The 22,309-nt window shown below is 42.1% G+C and overlaps 1 protein-coding gene across 2 annotated transcripts in view; it reads right to left on the bottom strand.

Moving 5' to 3' along the window:
* Positions 1-22,309, bottom strand: part of TPP2 (tripeptidyl peptidase 2) — a 2,672,548-nt gene that overhangs the window by 652,668 nt on the left and 1,997,571 nt on the right. For both annotated transcript variants that reach the window (XM_044071246.1, XM_044071247.1), the window contains exon 23: positions 10,661-10,739. In XM_044071246.1, the coding sequence (XP_043927181.1) occupies positions 10,661-10,739 (79 nt within the window). The remainder of the gene's footprint in view (positions 1-10,660; positions 10,740-22,309) is intronic.

Here is a 22,309-nt window from a genome sequence, read left to right as displayed (position 1 = left end):
AAAAGACTGAGAAAATATAGATCCAACACCAGTCTCCAAGAGTGTTCCTTCTTTGGAACCAGAAACATTCTGGAGTCACCACGGACCCCAGGAACTACCGCCCCATTAGCCTGACGAGCCTGGTCTGCAAGGCTATGGAATGTATCATCATGGAACCTATAAACAATGACATTGGTAATCTCCAAACTCTGGACCCTACCTAGTTTGGGTTTGTAAAAGGCAGATCATGTCTCCTAAACCTGATAGATTTCTTTGAAGTGGTTACCAAAGCCGTAGATGAGGGTAAGGTAGTTCACACAGCCTATCCAGATCTCGCCAAGGCTTTTGACACCATCCCCCACTCTGGAATTATAGATAAACTCACTAAACTAGGTAGAAATCCCTATGTCACAAGATGGGTTGCCAACTGGCTCACTGACAAGACCCACACTGTGAAAGTAGCAGACTCTAAATCCAACTTCAGACCAGTGACAAGTGGAGTACCACAGGGTTCAGTCCTAGGTCCTTCTCCTGTTTGGTATCTACTTCTCTGAAGTACAGGCTAACACAGAAGGTCTTTGGCTAACAAAGTTTGCAGATGACTGCAAACTAGGATCCATAATCAAAACTCCTAACGATGTGGACATCCTACAAAATGGCCTCACTGAGACAGATGCCTGGTGTCAAAGCCATGGCCTCTAGCTTTATGCCAAAAAGTGCATTGTCATCCCTTTTGGTAAAAACTTTGTACCCATTAAGTACCACATAGGCGATAGTCTACTTAACACCAAAAGTGTGATAAGAGACCTTGGGACACAGGTGGACAGTAGTCTCTCTCCTTTGATAATCACATTGCCACAGTAGTCACAAAATCCTTCTACATGGCACACCTCATCCCAAAAAGTTTCTCAACCATGAAAAAAGTCATTGTTCCCCTCTACTCATCACTCATTGGACCCATTATAGAGTACAACGCCCCTTTTGGTATGCATCTCACAAGACATCTACAACAACTGGAAAGGCCACAGAAATACCTCACAAAGAGGATTACCGGCCTCAAACAGATGCCCTATGCAGACCGTCTCAAAAAACTCCAGCTTTACTCTGTCGCATATCGCCTACTCAGAGGCGATCTTTGCCTAACATGCAAAGCTATGTCAAAGCCAGAGCTGTTGGACATGCTCCACTTAAAGAATTCCCAATCCCTCTGAGCTACATGCTCTAGGGACCTAAACCTTGTCACCACAATAAACAGAATATGCTGGAGGGATAGATTCCTGTCACAGAGACTTCCCACACTCTGGAACAAGCTACCTATCTATATCAAACAAAGCTCCTCATTAGCACTCTTCAAGAAAAATCTTGATGATAGGATGGGAGATGGAAAATTGACAGGGGCACAGGAAAATAATTTTCTTAGGTGGCAAAAGCCAGGGTACCGTTTGGCTAGGCTTATATAGGTCCTAGGGCCAATAGACTAGTACCTACCTATGAACCTATAAAAGCCTTTTCCAATTTGGTCTGTAGGAACATGATCACTGACTCCTGCTTCTAACATGTGAAGAAGAACTTGGGGAAACAAATCTGTATGGGAGGATGGGGAGACTCCCCCTGAGAAGGGGGCCTTTCTATCCATTGTCAGCTGTAACCCTTCTGGATCACCTTCAAAATCCATTTGTCTTAGACAAACTGTTGCCAAAAAAGGAAGCATTAAGGGTCAGATTTTGAGAAAGAGGAACAGTTGGGGCAAGTGTTGTGAAAGGTGATGAAATTTCTAGTACACTCATTGTGAGGAGGGCACACGTCCCTTTTTTTTAAAAAAAAAAAGCTCTGTGTTTTCTGGTATTGCCCTGGTAGGTTTTGTCTCTTAAAGGGATGAGAGGGTTAGGAAGGAGAACCTCGGGACCTGAAAAATCCTACACACATCCTGCATTAATTTATCCATCTCATCCCATTTTGAGGACCTGCCTATCAGGAAGCCTCCATGTCCAGTGGGGAATTTAAGATTGCTGGCTTTAAAACCTCTGAAAACTTTTGATTACATACCCAGACAAATCTCAAGACTGCAGATGAAGCAGAAGCCATGGAAACAGTACCAGCACAATCATACACACTTTTTAAAGCATGTTTAGAAACTTAAGACACGTTATAAACAATATGGTTCAAAGACTTACCTTCAGGAGGTTGTGAAGCAAAATAACTGCTGTCAGATTTCAGCATAAATTTCCCTGTGTAGCCCTGGTTATTAAGAATTCTAAAGGCTAAAGTAAAGGAAGAAGAAAAGTCTCTTTCCCAGTCTGTCCAGCACCTTACCCGGTATGTCCCCTAGAATTGGGTTAGGGATAACTAGAGTCTGTTTACAGCAGGAGAAATAAGAGATACAGCTGCTAGATCTGCTTTAAGATGAGAAAAAAAGAAAGTTATTAACTTGAGACACTTTATACAATTTAACCGCCTTTTTAGGTACTGATGGTTGACAATCAGGCAAGTTGCAGGCAGCACAGAAAACATCCTCCAATTCTGGCAGAATAGGAGAAATGAGTACAGTATGTAGGGCTTCTCATTTTAAAAATTTATAGTTAAAAATGTATAGTATCTTCCCAGTTCAAGGGGAACATAGTACAGTTGTGTACACTTACCATAAATGTAGATGTTCAAAGTGTATTCATTGTTGCAGTCATCACGTTTGGGTTATCTGCTTGCAGTAGCCCTCAGTCGGCCTGATTAACAAAGTCTTGGTTCCTGCATCAGTTGCTGTCTCATCTTCCATGACATCAGGTAGTTAGGGGTATAAAGCATGCAGCCGACACCATTTTGCCAATTTTTCTTGCCCCAGATGTCAGGTGCCCCCTAATGGGAAGCAATTATATACAAGGTTACACCTCCAACAAAAAAGCAAATACATCAGAAAGCTTTAAGCATAGTAAACAAGAATAGAGGTATAGACAATAGAAGTCAGGGGGCTTGAGGGAGGGTAACCAGGACTGCAACAGTGAATACACTCGAACATCTACATTTATGGTAAGTGTACACAACTGTACTATGTTCTTCGTGTTTCACTGTTGGTCATCACATTTGGGTAGATTCCCAAAGCTAAGGATAGGAGGAGGCAATTAGAAAGCATTGGGTCCAGCTATAAGGCCCTGCAGGACTGCAGTGGCAAAGCCAGCTCTGGATTTAGAAAAAATTGGCAAGTGGTAATGCTTGGTGAAGGTATGTACAGAACTCCAGGTAGTAGGTTCTAGGATGTCTCTGGTAGGGACACTTCTGAGAAAGGTTGTAGAGGTAGATGCAGCCCTGGTTGAATGTGGTCTTATCCCCTGTGGGGTAGGTTTTCCATGGTGCTTACAGCAGAAATGAATGCAATGGCCAATCCACTTAGAAATGGTTTGCTTTGAAATCGCTTTCCCCTCTGCCCTGCAGCAATGCAACCAGCAGCTATTCAGATTTCTTGAGAGGTTTAGTCTCGTCCAAGTAAAATCTAAGTTGTCTGTGCATGTCCCAGGGTTGCAGTATTCATTCCCCTTTGTTCTGTGGACTAGAAAAGAAAGTTGGCAAATGAATGGACTGATTAAAGGCCACACTGGATACCACCTTGGGCATGAAGAAGGGATTGGTCCTGAGGGACACCCTGTCCGCATGAAAGATGATGAATGGCTCCACTGCCATGAGGGCCTGTAATTCAGACACCTTTCTTGCTGAAGGGATGGCTAGAAGGAAAGCTGTTTTCCAAGAAAGGAATTTCAATGATGCACTTGCAGATGGGTTGAAGGGAGGTAGAGTGAGCTTTTCCAATTGAAAGTTAAGGTCCCAGGCTGGAGTAGGGGCTCTCCTGGGTGGTCCTAAGTTATTGGCCACTCTGAGGAATTGCTTCAGCAGTGGATGAGAGAAGAGGGGTGGTCCTGTGTTGTAATTTGCTGAAATGGCTGAAGCATGAATTTTGATGGAGGAAAATGAAAGGCCCTTGTGCAGCATCTCAGTTAAGTATTGAAGAATAGGAGGTAAATTGGGCGCTGCTGTGGCCATCCCCTGAGTTTGGTTCCAGGAACAGAATCTTTTCCATTTTTCAGCATATGATTTTCTAATAGGACTCTTTGCCTCCAGAATGACATCCATCACGTGCTTACTGAGGGTAATTAGCCAGGCTGCCAAGTTCAGGGTTTGAAGCTGTGGGTGCAGAATCTGGCCCTCCTGCTGAGACAGCAGAGCAAGGGTCTGAAGCAGGTGCCATAGTGCCATCAGTGACACACTGCGCAAGATGGGGTACCCTGTGTTGGTATGGCTAGCCTGGTGCAATCAGTTATATCCTTGGTTTGTCCTGTTTTATCTTTAGTAGTACCTTGGAGAGGAGAGGCAGAGGGGGAAAGGCATAAACTGATAGTTTTTCCAGGTGAAGGACAGGGCATCCACTTTCCAAGCTTGTTTGTGGGGAGTCCTTGTGCAGAATTTGTTCAATTGATAGTTCTGGGGGGAGGCAAACAGGTCTATCTCTGGGCTCCCCCATTTGTTTCTCAACATGTTGAATATCTTTGGTTCCAGTTTCCACTCGTGTGGGTCCATGAGATTTCTGCTTAGGTCGTCTGCCAGTGTATTTGGCTTTCCTGGCAGAAATTGAGCCTGTAGGTGCACTTTCCACTCGCATGGGTCCATGAAATTTCTGAATATGTCATCTACCAGTGTATTCAGCTTTCCTGGCAGGGATTGAGCCTGTAGGTGCATTTGGTAGCTCAAGGCTGTGTTCCACAGAGCCATATCTAGCCTGCAGAGAGGGTATGAGTGGGTCCCCCCCCTGCTTGTTTATGTACCACATAACAGTGATGTTGTCCGTCTTTACCAATAATTATCCTGGGAGAATGTGGTCCTTAAAAGCTTTCAGAGCATACTGTACAGCTAACATTTCTTTTTGATTGATATGCAGATGCATTTGACTTGGGTTCCATTTGCCATGAATGCACTGCCCTGCTAAGTGAGCCCCCAATGCATAGTCTGATGCGTCTGTTATTAGGGTTTGGGCGGCAGAGGGTAGAGTGAATGGCAGTCCCTTGTTGTGGTGGCAGGCCTCTGCCCACCAAAGGAACTCCATCTGTAGACAAGGTATGCTAGGAATCATTGAATATAGATCTTGAGAATGTTGACACCATAGGCTTTATAGTTTCCTCATATGCAGTCTTGCACATGCAATTAGAAGAATGCAGGAGGCCATGAACCCCAAGGCTTGCAGTATTTGTCTTGCAGATAGCAGGGTCTTTGTGGTCATAAGTTTGACGTAAGCAGTTAAATGAACTTGTTTCTCTGGCGTGAAAGAAGCCATCTGGGAAGTTGTGTTCAAGCTTGCTCCCAGGAATACAATTTGTTTGCAGGGTACCATATGTGATTTATTTTCGTTTATGGTGTACCCTAGAGAAGTTAGCACTTTTTGCACAAATGCCAGATGATTCAATAGTATGCCCTGGCTTTCTGCCTGAATTAGACAATCGTCCAGGTATGGGTATATTTTAATATTTCTTTGCCTGTAAAATGCAATGACTGGAGCTAGGCACTTTGTGAATGCACTGGGCACAATAGATAAGCCAGAGGGCAGTGATGAGAACTGATAGTGCACGAAGCCTGCTTTGAAGTGTAGGCATCTTCTGCAAGATTCCCTGATTGGGATGTGCAGGTAGGCTTCCTTTAAATCCAGTGTTACCAACCAGGCATCCTTGCCTAGCATAGAAAGCAACTGGTGAAGAGTTAGCATCTTGAATTTTGGGATCACCAAAACAGTATCTAGGATAGAGAGATCCAGGACAGGACACCAGGAGTTATCTTTTCTGGGCACCAGAAAAAGTCTTGAGCAGAAACTTTGTCCCCTTTCCTCTTCTGGGACAGTTTGAATAGCCCTTTTACTTGAGAGAGAGAGAGAACTTGCTTTTGAGCCTCTGCCCACTGATTTAGGGGTATAAGTGTGGAAGTGGAATCTGTATCCTTGGGAAACTATATTTAAAACCCATTTGTCCTGGGTAATGAGTTCCCAGTCTTTTTGCCTGCAGAGCAATCTTTCCCACTAAAGGAGCAGTCAGTTAAGAAGGGCTTGGAAGTTTTAAAGTTAAATCATTGAGACAGTTGTCCATAAGAGGGGGGTCTTACTACTCCCTGCTTTGGAAGTGGGAGCCCCCCACTCATGTGCGTACCTTGGGACTGAAGCCTGAATGTTCTGCTGGGTCTGGGTTTGGAAATGAAAAGGTCTGGAAGAGGCAGGAAAGTACCAATTCATAGAGGGCCAATGCCTGCTAAATCTTGGAGGCTGCACTTGCAAGAAATCTTTAATAGTTTGCATAGATTTAGCCTTTTCCTCCATCTTTTTAAGTACTACTTCTGCTTTGATGCCAAATAGGCGGTCCTAGTTTAAGGGAGCATCCAGCAATTTAGCTTTAACATGATCTGGCAAAGATTGCTCCTTAAGCCAAGCATGCCTTCTAAGTACAGACCCAGAAACAGCAGCCCTGCAAGATGCCTCTATTGAATCAAAACCACACTGCAAAGTATGTTTTCCAACTTGTTCATCAGAATGCATTAAATCCTATAAATCTATTTTCAGCACTGTCAGGAATCAACATAATTTTCTGTAAAAGCAATCCAATAATGTGCTGCTGATATTTTAACATATGAAAGTGGCAATTTAAGGCTCTAATGGCCAAGGCTGCAGAAGTGTATACTTTCTTACCCCATCTATCCAGCACCATGGAATCTCTATCAGAGGGACTAGGATTTTTGGCAGTTGTTGTCTTTATGCCCTTGGGTCCCTGTGAAATGGTCTCAGGATCCGCAGTAGGATTTTTGAAAAGGAACTTGTGAGAGTCAGGAACCTTGTAATATCTATCTAGTTTTCTGGGAGCAGGAGGTAAGGAGTCAGAGGCCAAGCTAGTCTCAGTAAAGGCATCATCAACAATGTCCAGTACAGGGGTACAGCTAAAGGCCTGTGTTGGGGCAGGAGTAAGAAATCCCTAAGCCTCTTTTTAGAATCTGAGTAATCCTGGCTTTCCCAGTAGAAATGTTCCCTAACAGTATGCAAGGTTTCACCAAAAGAGAAATCCTTTGGAGGGGAAGCAGAGGGACTTGAGTCCTCTGCATCAGAATCCTCATAGGCAGATAAGGGTAAATCCTGGTCATCAGAAGAAACAGAAATTTCAGAATCCTGATAAGAAGAATCATAGCCAAATTCAGTCCTAGGTCTCTTAGAGGGTGAACGTTGACTTCCCCTAATTAAAATAATAAGGTCTTCAGCCATTCTTATCATTTGTTTTTTAGGCATAGAGGCCTGACCATGCGGTCTGGGTGTCGGTTTTCTAGGCATGGATCGAGTTTTAGGTCTTGAAGAAGAAGATGGCATCGGTTTAATATGCAAGTCAGTAGGCCTGAATACACCCTCAGAAGCCGGTACATCCACAGTGGCTCCAGACCCATCCAAGGTAGAGACATCTGCAGGTTCCACAGTTGAAGCATCACGTGGCATACTGGACTCCAAATGGGTCTCAGTAGAGGCCTGTGAATCCGAAGTAGCAGGTATCAGGGGCTGCGAAAGCACCTCACTGAGTACCGGCGAACTGGCGACTAGCTTAGAAAAAGTACCTTCTGCAGCTTTGGACCTAGGTGGCCTGTCTCTGTCTTTATCTTTGCATTTTTTCAGAATGTCGGTAGTCGGGTGGCTTACTGAAGCCATATCTGGATAATTGAACACAGTACCAAAATATTTAGAAGCGTAAGTATACAGACGACAAACAGTTTGTTTAAATAAGGCACAAAACCGACAGCGAGGTATGTCGTGGTCAGGGCCTAGGCAAGGAATACAGTACGAATGAAAATCTTTATGAGGTATTTGCTTTCCACAAGAACTACAATTATTGACTTTTTCTGACATTGGTTAAGAGCAAGAAAAAGTTTCCCCAATGGGGTACTTAGCTTTAGTTGAAGACTTCGGTTCTGAAACTCGAAAATGAAAATTTCAGGAGTGAGCCGACCAGCACTTGCGAACTGTTTCTGCTTTGGGCTCCGCACGGTAAGAACGACTGGTAAAATGGTGTCGGCTGCATGCTTTATACCCCTGACTACCTGACGTCATGGAACATGAGACAGCAACCAACGCAGGACCCAAGACTTTGTTAATCAGGCCGACTTGAGGGCTACTGCAAGCAGATAACCCAAACCTAAATGTGATGACTGCAACAGTGAAACACGAAGAACATCCAGTTGTTACTATGAAGACACATCCTTTAGTCCCTTGGCCGTCTCATGAAAATGAGAAAGCCTCCAAATACACAGTTTCAGGCTCACTGTCTAAGGAGTCAAGAATCTTCGGATACAGAAGCCTCAGGTGATATAATCCTGTCTACATCAGAATTATTCGAAAAAAATCAGAAAAAGTATCCTCGTCAATGAGAGTGGAGGAATGAGGAAGAGTAGGAGGCAGATGGCACCCAATACTGCAACAAGCTCCTGGCTAAGTTAAGAAGACAATTTTTACACAGAGAAACCATCTCTCTCTCTCTCGGTCTCCCTTCTCAGTATGATTAATTTTCTCTTTCTTTTTCCTAGGAACATCTTTGGAGGAAGAGTGAGAAGAGGAAAGTATTTCATTCTGAGCAAGATGTCTGCTCCCCAGCCAACACAAAAATACACACTCAGGGTGTCTCCAACACCAAAAATAGTTCTGCCATGCCCACACTGGACAGTATATGATCTGAAGAGGACACGTCTGACCTCCAATCCACAGTGTCTGACAAAGCTACTTTAGAAAAATTTGAGGAAACCAGTAATGTATCTGAGAAACCAGCAACAGCCACTGCAGAATCACCTACCATCAGCAGAAGCATTAACTGAGCCCGTGGTGAAGGCAAAGGCTCATGCTTTAACTGTTTTTCTTTTCAACTACATTGAAGGAAAGACATCAAGACTGAAGTAAGTATCCATGCTGTGGCCAGGGAAGATGCCTGACTGCTGGCAAGCTATGCTAAAAGGGGGTCGGGTCAGAAGGTAAGTCATTTTTTAATTCACTCAAACAGCACAGAATCCTTCTATAAAGTTCAAATCCGAAACACAAAAGTTACATAAGCAGCACACAACAAACAAGTAGGTTGTCATGAATTGTACATAAGTATTCAATTAAAAGAGTGTTTTGCCTTTAAAATACACTTTCCAACAAAGAAAAATATCTAATTTCCTGAAAAATCACAGCAAAATAATTCTTACAGCACCTTATAACTAAAAAGCAATTTCTAGACCAAAATATCAGTATCCGAGTACCTTCTGCCAACTTTCCTGAAAAGTTGGTACTCTTAAAGTGATATACCACAATTCTGCCAAAAAAACAGGTAAAGAAATGTAAAATGCGTGTCTAACAACAACAACAAAAGAAGGGTTCCCCAAAGGGGTCTTATCTGTATGACAGGAAGCTCTAGGCCAACTGTTGCTCTGAAGAGCCTTACAGACGCATCTGGCATAAGGAGGCAACAAAGTGCTGAAGATTTTAGTCACTATGACTGTTATATTGCCCCCCCACCAAAAAAAAAAAGGTGCTAGTCTCTAAAAGCAGACAGAGAGAGAGAGTGTGAGCGTGTGTGTGTGTGTGTGTGTGTGTGTGTGTGTGTGTGTGTGTGTGTGTGTGTGAGGGGAAGAAAGTTTTTGGAAGCTGGCCTGTTGCTGTATCGTTGGCAGGATGCAACCCATAGACTACTGCAGCAGTATGAATGATGAACCTCTGAAAGTAACAGAAGGAATAATAGGACTAAAGGAGGTAGCTGCCCTAGGCACAATCAACTAGGGGGTGCAGTCGGCAATGTAGAGGAGGTGTTGACCAGTCTCTGAAGAAAGCATTAAAAATTCTTTAAAAAAGGCAGCCAGAGTTCACTTGTTAGGAACTGTAGCAAGGAACAAATACAGTTCCTTGCTACAATTTAGCAAAGGTATTTCAGAAAGTTTATCAAAACGCTGTTATGTAGATACATAACATCTCTTTGCTCGGCTTTTTTAAAGTTTAAATGAAAGTCAGTGACACTATTATCGCTCTTCATTAAGTTCAGCAAATGCATTTGATATAGAAGAGTCATCATTCAGATATGCAATAGCTCTTTGCTTAGTATTAAGACTTATTTTTAGTCCTCATCTTCAGTCCGGGGTGTGACAAATAGGGCACTGCCCAGGGTTCCCTACTGACCTTAATACAGCTATGCTGCTAGATTGCCTGGACACTGCTTTGAAATTAAGCACTCAAACCATGGGAGGCTCTTTAAAGAACACAGTCACAAAGAGTATTTTTGTTTACATTCTCATCTAAACTAAAGCCTACAATAAATAATAAAATATGTGACACTCCAATTATCTTCAAAGAAGAAGAATGCTTAAATAGAAGCTGCATAGCAGCTTGATTCAGGACTAGATGCAACAAGTCAGCATGTCGACTACTAAGACTAAGTTGCTGGTACAAATGAGTTAAAAATGTGTACACAAACATAAAATCACTGAATTCAAAATATTTTCCAGCAAAATCCTGGTTTGCTGCTCTATACAGTTAAATATCAATTAAAAATACCTGAACAAAACCTTTACAGAAGCACAGAGAAATGTAGAATGATATACTAATTCAATTTTAAAAAGTTTAATATAGAGAGAAGAAAATTCAAGTCATTAAGACTTTCAATATACTCACAGCTTTTTTCCCAAGTTCTGTCTTGGACAATATCAATGTGCCTGAAAGGTAACATCCCGGTCCTGCACCTTTAGGTATCCTACAGGTAAAGCAAAGACAGAAAATTTTAATTTAATAAGGGAAGACATGATTCAGCATGTGATCTGTAACACGAAGTATTCTGAAGAAAAAAAAAATATGAATTTAAACTCTTGCCAAAGCTGAAAAAGTTGAATGTAAACAAGACAACTGTCATATTGGGAGGTGTAAAACACACAGACAGCAAATGAGGTCTATATTCTAACTGGTTTTCTTGAAAACGTCTGGTGCACCACCTGACATGGCGATTACTACAACTAGCTAGCTAACAGCTGAAGGTATATACTCACATATCTGATATTCCTCCTCTTGGATTAAAGCTACATGACATAGTATGCATTATGTCATGCTTATTACTGTAAATTTGCAGTACACTAAACATGTCATGGGGGGGTTACATCAAAACAACAAACTATAGCTACACATTCAAAAAGATGTTATTAATGCAAATTTTCAGTCTTTAAAATCAACAGTCTGCATATCTATCCACTTTCTTCTAAGGTCACCTTCAGACATTGGACCCAACCCAGTTTGGCTTTGTCAAGGGAAGGTCATGCCTACTAAATCTGGTGGACTTCTTTGTGAAGGTCACCAGGACAATGGATGAGGGGGAAAAGGTACATACTGCCTATGTGGACATGGCTAAAGCATTCGATGCAATACCCTACTTGGGTAAAGTTGACACATTCACCAAACTGAGCATAAACTCCTACATAACTCACTGGATTGTCAGCTGGCTCACAGACAGGACCCAGGAAGTCAGGATTGGTGAGACTACATCTGCTAAGTGACTGGTCATCAGTGGGGTACCTCAGAGCTCCATGCTAGGACCATTCCTATCTGGCATTTGTTTTTGACGGTAAAGGCTAACAACAAGGGTCTTTGCCTGTTCACAGATTACTGTGAATTGAGAATGATCACAGACTTCCTCCTAAAACACAAACATCTTACAAGAGGATCGAACACAGTCGAATGATTAGTGCCAAACTCATGGATTAAAACTCAATGCTAAGAAATGTATTATAGTACTTTTTGGGAAAACTGCCACCCGGGCTAATTACTCATCCATAACACACCCCTAAGAGCTGACCCGGTAGTGAGGGATCTAGGAACATATATAGATGGTAATTTGGCCTTTGACTAACATGTAACCAAAGAATTATTATACCATGACCCCCCCCAAAACGTGCACGCTGATTGGCCAGCGTGCACATTGTAAATAGAGTTATACTAATGGAAAAAGGTCCTGTCGCCCGGACTTTTTTCCATTAGTATAACTCTACTTTTAAAACACTGTCTCGCTATGTTAAATGGGTTTAACATAGCGAGACAGGTTTAAAATAAGCAACGGAGATCTCCGTTGCTTATTTTAAAGCTGTCTCGCTATGCTAAACCCATATAACATAGCGAGACAGGTTTTAAAAAAAAAGCAACGGAGAAAGCAAGATCTCCGTTGCTTTTTTTACTGTTTCGCTATGTTAAACGGGTTTAACATAGCAAGACAGTTTTTAAATAAGCAACGGACATCTCCGTTGCTTATTTTAAAACTGTCTCGCTATGTTAAACCCATTTAACATAGCGAAAACAGTAAAAAAAAGCAACGGAGATCTTGCTTTCTCCGTTGCTTTTGCCCACAGCTCTGATGTACTGCGCAGGCGCACAGTACATCAGAACTGCCGCGGATGCCAGACATCTGCGGAAGGGCAGTAACAGGCATTATACTATGCCATTATTTAAGAAAAGTAATAGTTTCTTTTCTCAAATAATGTCATGGTATAATAGCAATAACCCACTTCTGGGTGTGGGTAAATGCTGTATTTACCCACGGTTGGCTTTGTTTGGTCCCTCGGGCTTTGCCCTCAGGACCAAACCACGCCAACCGTGGGTAAATCCAGCATTACCCACACCCAGGCGTGGGTTATTGCTATAATAAATCATTCTATGTTGCCCAACTTATAAGTAAGGACTTGGCATCCAGTTACAATGAGTCATAGTGCCATTTTATTTGGCCCTTATCAGTCCCATTATTGATTATAATGTCCCCTTCAGCATGGGCCTGACCAGAGAAATGCAACAGCTGGAATGCTCAGAAGGGCAGTAACAGGCATTATACTATGCCATTATTTAAGAAAAGTAATAGTTTCTTTTCTCAAATAATGTCATGGTATAATAGCAATAACCCACTTCTGGGTGTGGGTAAATGCTGTATTTACCCACGGTTGGCTTTGTTTGGTCCCTCGGGCTTTGCCCTCAGGACCAAACCACGCCAACCGTGGGTAAATCCAGCATTACCCACACCCAGGCGTGGGTTATTGCTATAATAAATCATTCTATGTTGCCCAACTTATAAGTAAGGACTTGGCATCCAGTTACAATGAGTCATAGTGCCATTTTATTTGGCCCTTATCAGTCCCATTATTGATTATAATGTCCCCTTCAGCATGGGCCTGACCAGAGAAATGCAACAGCTGGAATGCTCACAAAGGTTCCTTATCAGAACAATCCAGGCTATAAAAACTTTATCCTATACAAATTTCTTTAAAGCTGTCTCTCTACTACTCTGTCTCCTACAGTTACTGAGAGGTGATCTACGCCTAGCTTACAAGACATCCACGAATCCAGCCCTGATGGACCTTTTGCACATCCACAAAATGAAAAGCCTCAGAACTACTAGATCTAAGAATTTAAATTTTGCATGTGACATAAATAAGACATGTCGGTGAGACAGAAACGTCTCACAGAGGATCCCCATGATCTGGAACAGGCTTCCATTACATGTGAAGCAGAGCTCATCCCTAACCCTATTTAAGCATAACCTTGACCAATGGATGGGAAGTCAGAAATTCACTCTGTGTCTAGCCCTCTTGTCTCTGACAGACAGAGGCAAACAGTAATACCCACATTAGTATACTTCCCATAACCTCTAGAAACTTCCTAAATAACCACTTCTTAATAATGCCCATGATACATAGGGACTCAACTGGGATGGAAGGCACAGCTAGGCTTATAAAGGTCATGGTGGTTGTTATCCTTGTACATATCTATGAACCTATAGCTGGAGAATTTAGAATGGCCATCTTGAATTGTTTTAGGAACAGTTATTGCTGCTTATAATTTCACTTGGAAAGAGATCTTCAAGAGCTTTTCCCTTTGCAAACCTTAAGTATTGCAACTTCTATTTTTTGTCCCGTTAGCAGAGCCTCATGGATGGAATTGGTATTCAGACCATTGAAAAAGGTACCAGAGCTGGCAACTGCCCTAGTAGAATACTCTCTTACAGATGAGGAAAGATATTTGCGATGAAAATAACAAAAGGAAATGGCCTTAGAAATCCAGGAGGAAATGGTTTGTTAGAAACAGCCAATCCAAAGTGCTGGGACGAAAGGGACCAAAAAGCTGTTCAGATTTGTGAAACACTTTAGCTTTATCAAAATAATATCTGAACTGTCTGTGCAAATCCAAGGTGTGAAGAACATTCTCACTAGCAGACTGAGGAGAGAAAAAAAGGAAGGGAGACAGACTGATTAAGGGACAACTCACTGACCATCTTGGACCTAAAAGAAGGATTAATACAAACAGATACCCTGTCTGTGAAAAACTAAGAAAGGAGGAATAGTCATGAGAGCCTGAAATTCAGACATTCTCTTAACTGAAGTCAGAGTACAATGTTGTAAAGAAACTGAAGAAGCAGGCTGAAAAAGAGCCTGGGTCAAGTTTTCAAATACAAAATTGAGGTCCCTGGAAGGTGGAATACGCTTCCTGTGAGGCCTGATATGAAGGATGCCTTTGAGAAATTGCTTGACCTCAAATCTAGAAGGCAGAGAAGGTATCAAGGGCAGAGAAGCAGAAATTGCTGACAGGTGAGCTTTAACTGAAGAATATGCCAAACCAGCATGAAGCTGATCACACAATAAGACAGAACCAGAGGGACCTTGACAAATAAGGGATCTTGATGGTGAGAGGCACCAGACAGAAAATCGCTTCCATTTGGACATATAGGATTTTCTGGTAGTGGGTTTCCTGGATTTCTGCAGAACCTGGAGCACTTCCTCAGAAAAGAGGTGCGTAAAAAGAATCAAAACCCTATCAACCACAGTGTCAGCTGAAGAGTGGACAGGTGAAGGCAGACAAGATATCCTTTCTCTTGTGTGAGAAGATCCACCTAGTGAGGTAACTTGTGGTGATTCCCCTAGCCAAATAAGAAAGAAGAGGGGGGGGGGGAGTTTTTGAGGCCAAAAGGGAGTCACTAGTAAGATTTTGGGAGTTTCTTGCCTGACCTTGTGCAGAACATGTGGCAACAGAGGAAGGGGTGGAAGCTTATAGAAACCTCCCCTTCCAAGGAAAAGACAGTGTGCCCACTTTCCAAGCCAAAGGACTTGGGGCTCTGAACAAAATTGAAGAAGTTGTCGGTTAAGAGGGGAGGCAAAAAGATCTACTTGAGGATTACCCTGCTGATGGACAATGTTCAGGAACAGATCTCCGTGAAGCATACATTCCTGAGCTTGTCTGCTGGACCTGCTCAAAGAGTCTGCCACTAGACTGTGCTCTGAGGGAATGTAAACTGCCTGACGAGTCACTTGACACTAGACAGCTAGAGCCCAGAACTGAAGCTCTAGTATGCAAAGAAGATAGGACCTTGTGCCCCTCCTTGTTGACATCCCACATCACTGTGGTATTGTCTATGAATACTTTGAGGGGCCCAGGATGAAAGAGGGGAATGAAAAGCTTGGACAGCCAGAAGCAGAGCCCTCAACTATTTTAAAATTATATGGTCTGAGCTCTGATGAGGAGGCCAGTGCCCCTGAACCTTCAGAGGTCCAAGAGAGGCACCCCACCCCATGTCTGAGGCATCTGTACAAAGTCCTGGATTGAGAGAGAGAGTTAATGAATCCACTACTGAAGTTCATGCATGAGATACGGTAGAAAGGGCATTAGGAACTCCAGGGGGTGGCAATGCTGGAGCCACACTGAATTGAGATGCCACTGAAGTGTTCCCATATGGAGTTTGGTAAGAGGGAGCAAGGGAATGGTGGAAGCCATGAACCCCAGTACTCTGAGATGCTTCCTGGCCATGAAAGATGCCAGAGGAAGAAGGGATTGGAAAAAAGTTATTTGGGACAGAGTCTAGGGGCAGGAAGGGATGCCAACACAGGAACCGTCTGAAGCCTGCAACTGAGGAAAATATAATGCTGGGAATGTGTAAGAACTGATTTATGGAGATTTATGTTGAACCCCAGACTGTTTAATAGGCAAATAGTAAACCAGAGATACTGATGAAGACTGCTGGAAGAAGGAGCTTGAATAAGCAGATCTAGATAGGCAAAAACCTGAATATCTCAAATCCTGCAAAAAGATACAACAGGAACAAGGCATTTGGTAAATACTCCTGGGGCAGTAGAGACAGGAAAGGGCAAAGCAGAGAACTGAAAATGCGAAGAAGAGACAGAGAAATGTAAACATTTTCTTCAAAGAAGATGGATGGGGATGTGAATGTATGCATCCTTGAAATCCTGATACATCAAGGAGAAAACTATGATTAAGGGAATAATATCCAAAAGAAAGGAATCTTGAAAATGGTGTTTAGCAAGGAAAGATCCAGAAATGGTTTCCATGTACTCTCATTACATGGGGCTAAAAACATTCTGGAATAAAAACATTTTTCTACCTTGGTAGGAGGCACAGCTTGAATGGTGCCCTGATCCCAGACAGAGTGAAGAACCTCTGAGAAATGAGAAAGCTGTTCCAAAGGAGGTTGAGGAATGCCTGGAAAGTGAAGAAGGGACTTCCAAACCATGAAATATCCCTGAAGGATAATGGATAGAACCCAGGAGTCTGATGTGATTCAGAACCAATTTGGAAAAGACAGGGAAAGGTGGAGAGACAATTGAACTTGGCTGAGGAAAGGGGGAAGCAAACCATCAAAAAGAACCAGGCTTGTCCTGAAAAGAAGGTTTCCGGGAGGCTGGAGTCTGAGTAGATTTGGTAAAAGGCACATGCCTAGAACCCTTCTTCCCCTTAGGAGGGGAGTGAGACTGCCTATGAACAAAGGCAGACTTGGAAGGACAGTTCCTCTAAAACTTATGAAAAGGAGAAATAAGTATGTTTCAGCTCCTGCAAGGCTTTGCCCTTGTCCTGGAGGGACTTGAAAAGGTCAGCAGCAGCAGATCCAAAATCTTTTGTTATCCAAAGAAGCATCCAAATGTTTGGCCTTGATGTCATTAGGCATAGCCTGAAGATGAAGCCAAGAATAAAACCTCAAAACAGAACCAAAGGTAGCTGCACTGAAGAGGCATCAGCTGCATTTGACTGAATGGTGAGCAACTTGTGAAGTGCAGCCCAGCACAGAAAGAGCTGAAACTTTCCCCTCAGAGTCAGGAATGTCACAAACCACACTTACAAACTTGAAAAAGGAAAGCAAAAACATACTTGGTCATACAAGTCTAACAGTTAATGACCCCAAAAAACAAGGTGGCAGCAGTGTAAACCTTCTTGCCCAACCTTTCCATGGCCTTGCTATCCTTATCAGAAGGCAGCAGCTTGGATGGCTGGTCAAAAGAGACTACGACCACAGATGGGTCAGCAGAAGGGTATTTATGAAGAAATTTGCACTCCTCAGTTACCTTGTAAAAACTTATCTGGCTTTTTTGGTGCAGGTGGCTGAGAGTCAGGGGCTATAGAAGCTGTAGGAAAGGTATCTAAAAGGACATCCAGAATAGGAGGAACAGCAGATGGTTTGGGAGACTCCATCTGCAAGCACTTATAATACCTTTTTTGAATATCAGAGACCTGGGAACAATCCCACATAAAATAATCCATCATGTGGGCTGTGATGATAGGAGGTACTGCCAGCCATGCCAGGAGAAGTGGGGCAGTAAATGTGTAACACATGCCAGCACAGCTAGCTGGAATTTTGTAAATATTTCTATGGCATTTGTATATCAAACTGATTTGTACAGATGCTTGTGCTGAAAATGTATTTGTGAGGTTTGCGTGTGTTAAAATGTATCAACAGGGTTTCCTGCTGGACAGAAAATAAATGTACATGCATTATTGTAACTGTTTAAATGTATTCATTGTAACAGCATATACTGGGAAAGAATAGGTTAATCCACCTGACTGTAAGAACAGTGGAATGGTTTTATTGTTTTACGGCTTCCAGATGCTTTAATAAAACTTAGCTAAAGGTCTAGTGTGTACTGTGGCACATAGGTGCTAAACTCTGGCAGCTTATAGTGATGGGGGATAGTGTGGGAAATAGAGTCAGATAACCAGATGTGTGTGATGTCATTCTGTAAGCCAGAATTAATATTTAGATATTAGCGGAGACTGAAGTCTCAGCAGTACTCTGTCTTGGATTGGACAACAAGAACCACTCACCCATCATGCCTTGCTCTATTCAGTATGTAGGAACAGTAATTCTTTTAGTCAATCAGGAATAGATAGTGAGATTAGCTAAATACCGTTTTTCTATAATGGTGTGAAACTTTCCATCCATGTTATTTTCAGTATCTCGTGACTAAAACTCTGGTGTTTACTGTAAATAGATATTTAGTATTCTCTTGTTCTTTATTTATTATTAAATATACTTAAATGTCTCATTGTGGCTGGTTGTTTTAGAAAAATATTTAAGTTTTGATAGGATTTGTATATATTTATTTGGTGATAACTCCGGCCACTCCTGAAAGCCTGGCTGTTTGGTCAACATTACCATTTGTATTAACATTACTTTCACTCAGTATAATGGATATCCTTTTAACAACCTTATATTAACTGACTGGTGGCAGTGAATCTAACTTATAGTCTGGGCAAAGTTGGTAAAGGGGGTAATCTGTGCCAGGCATTCCCAGCTGTGTGGGTGTATGTGTGTTGAAATTAAATCCCAAAGGGTGTGTGTGTGTCAGCTACTTGAGCAGCAACACAAAGCACTGCTTTCACAAAGAGGGTGGTGGAGGACTTGGCTTGGACACTTGGCTGAGGACCTAACCCTACAACTGTACCAGTGGGGAGTCTTATTGGGGACCTGCACATGCAGGGAGATAGACGGAGAAATCCAGACCCTGAACTGAGTGCATTTCCTGTGTGCTCTTAAAGGGGAAATCATGCTTGATGCAGAGAGTTCTGCATCTGGAAATACTTAGTGTATCCATTTGTATTCCAATTAGACATCCCTCTCCAGTATCAGTGGTAAGGATTCAGGCTCCTTGATTACTGAGGGCATCACATGGGCAATGGTATCTCCAAAGGAGAGTGCTTCCATAGGAGAATCTGGACTTAAGGAATCCTCTTCCTCTGAACGGTAGTCCAGGGAGGAAAGGGATTTGGTAGGGATTCTTCCTCTGAGCTCAGATCCTCATCTGAAGAATACAATTACCTAGACCTCTGGAGTGGAAGTCCGGGGGGACAGGGACAGGTACCCCCTGAGGTGGCTTCAAGGCCATCAAAGCACTGAATAAGCCCAAAGTGAAATCCTGCCATTCATGTCGGGGATCCTTCACAACAGAAGAAATGTGTTTTGTCTTCTGTTTCTTTTACTGCAGGATGTCCACATGAAACACCACTGGAGGATCAGACCCCCTGATGTGACTCTATAACAGTTGTCGGAATCTCCTCCATCACTAAAATCTGAGGAATCCCCCTTGGCCTTTCAGAAATCATCAGCCAAGGTTCCCCCTCAGTGTAGGTACAGATATTTGAAAATCCTCTGAGTATGTACAAGAAGCCAGATCCATGCCCGTCTCCAATGGGGTTAATGGCAGGGGAATACAAAGCATGCACTGGATGGTCTACAGAGCTTTCACTGGCCTTAAGAGAGACTGTCTAGGAGAGGTAGCAGCCGGACTGGGCCTGATTTTTTTGGCCTTTTTCTTGGCAGACAACTGGACCTATGGACAGGAGGATTCTGCCACAGCATTCAAAAACAACAACTTAAGATGTTGGTTCTCCAAAAGAACCAATGGGGGTATATGTATGCCTTCCAAATATGCAACAACATCTAGAAGATTTAGGTTCTTTGCTTGGAAGTGTTTTACATAGGTATTTTTATACTCAAACCCCAAAGAATTTTTCCTCAGATAGATAGGAAATGTTGGAGGTGTGATGGGGACAAAATAGGTAACTGGGAACATATTTTCTGGGAGTATAGTGAGTTGGCAGACTTTAAAGATTCCCTGCAGACTGCTATGTCAGAGATACTGGGTGAGCAAAATGGTGTAACTAAGGAAATGATTTTTTTTGAGCTGAAATACAGATTTGGAACTGCCTAGCTGTAGTAAGGACTTGCTGAGTCTAATTATGGTGGCTGCCAATAAAGCATCACTATAAGTCTAAACCAACTTTACTGGAGGTAGTGAATATAGTAACATAGATAAAAAAATGGAACTGGGATCTTTAGAAAAGGGTAGAAGCAAATGTCATGGAAAAATGGTAACTGTAGGAAGAATACATACAGAGGAAGAACGAGGTTTAAAAGAAGGCAGGATTTGAATGAGCTATGTAACATTTGACTGTCAATGACTGGATAGATTATAAGTGATGTATAATGTTTGATACTAAAATTATGTCAATATGGTTTGTTTTCATTTATATAAATGCATGATTGCCTAGGTCATATGTGAGAATTTAATAAAGATGTTTCTTGTTTGGAAAAAAAAGATTTTGGTTCTCCAAGTACATGGACAAAAAAAGAGGGGCAACTACAGAGGGTTATAGGCAAAAATGCCTGGCAGACAGAACACTGCACATAATCATGGGATGCACTCAAACAAAAGACACTGGTCAACACTGTTGTTATAGTGAATCTGTCTCCCACAATGACATTTTCCCTTTCTAGATGTCATGAGCACAAAACAAATAAGATAGGGAAGAGAAGAAACCCCAACAGGATGCTTATCTGAAAAAAATGGCTTCGTAACCAGCAAAGCAGAAGGGTGTTCTGACTGATGTTCAATAATGGTATTTGGACTGGCAGCAAAGAAATTCTAAGTGTGTGCATTTATATGTAACCTTTATGCCCTATACCTTGCACAGGCAGCATACATGTGATGTACTGTGCCTATAAGAGGTAAAGGCTTTTGGTATACTGGCTGGACTTTGGACTAGCCTTGGTAGGAGATTCCTTATGTAAAGAATACTGCAACAGTGATATGAAGGACACTGTCAAGTATCCCCTTCTTTTGGAAATGCACATTTCAATGCACTTATCACATACATAGTTGTTTTGCCTGTTAGCTGAAATATTTCTTGAAACATGGAATAATAATCCGCACACATAAGAAAAATGGTTTTCCTTGAACACAAATAAATTAGTGCCCATTCAACTCCAAGAACACCACCAAGCTGGATAGGTAATGATCACGTCTTCTGTGGGATACTGCATGCAATGCAGATGGAACAATTCTGCTTCACCTATTCTGAGGCAACAATCCTAGCCAAAATATTACACCATTTGCTCTCTCTTTTTTCACTTAACTATTCCAAGATGTGATTCTTACCTTCTTAAAGATCTGCAATCTGTTTTATTGATTAACTGGAAACTACTATCAGAGCTGTACCTAGTTGATCTACAGTCTGATAAAGTTCCCAATTCTGACAGCCCTCAACTGTACATTAAGGAGAGCTTTCCATTGGCCTGCTACAGCTAAGTACCACAAACTGTGCTCTAAGCATTTCAACCCTGAATACAGGTACAGTATTAGCATTCAGACACAATGCCAGTACTGCCAATTGCACCACCTGACATCTTCTACACCAGGGCAGTTGTCCCCTTAACTGCACATTAGCTATGCCTTTATTATCCAGTACGATTTGAACTTCAAAGTCCTGACCCCAATTTCCTGCTTCTAACAAAGAAAAATAATCATCACTCAGTTTCCTTACTGAGGATTTCTACTCTGGCCTACCTTCCACCGTAATATCTTTGAGTTAGCTGCATCTCCACTGCCAGTAGACCTCTGAAATCCGTTCATTTTCTTTTGTTACTGGTAATAACAGCATTATCCCAAAGATCTTGTGCTAGTAGTTAGTCATGCATTTCTCCACCAAAAAATGGATTTACTCAGCATATCACTGTGTAATAATTCCTTGTCCTGGTTTGTATGCCACTTTTATTTCACACCTCTATAGATTAAGCAATACCTGCTATAATCTAGATGATGTCTTATCCAAAGAACTTTTCAATATTCTTTGTAAGGGTTCTTTTCCATCAGAGTATATATTTTTTGTGAATCCATAAGTGCTCTTGACCCACAGGCAACTAATCAATTATCTTGTAAGATCACAGCTACTACACTATTTTGAATGCCATCTATGTGAAACATGACTGGATTCTTAATGTTGTAGGTCAATGCTGGAACATCTGCAACTAATTTCTTAAGTGCTTCAAAACTCTCATCTTATTCGGAGCTCCAACTCCCATGCTATTTCTTGCTCCAAATGTTTCCTAGAGGCATATGAATTAGAAACATTTGAAGCTTAAACTATACAAAACACCATAATTCATATAAGCATATGTGATTCCTGCTTCTATTCTGGTCTTGGGAACTGAATACCTGTTCACATTTTTCTGGATCTTTC

Source organism: Protopterus annectens, chromosome 5.part0, assembly GCF_019279795.1.
Source record: "Protopterus annectens isolate FY-2018-M chromosome 5.part0, PAN1.0, whole genome shotgun sequence".
In the NCBI taxonomy this organism is placed as follows: domain Eukaryota; kingdom Metazoa; phylum Chordata; order Ceratodontiformes; family Protopteridae; genus Protopterus; species Protopterus annectens.
This window is presented reverse-complemented; position numbering and strand designations above follow the sequence as displayed.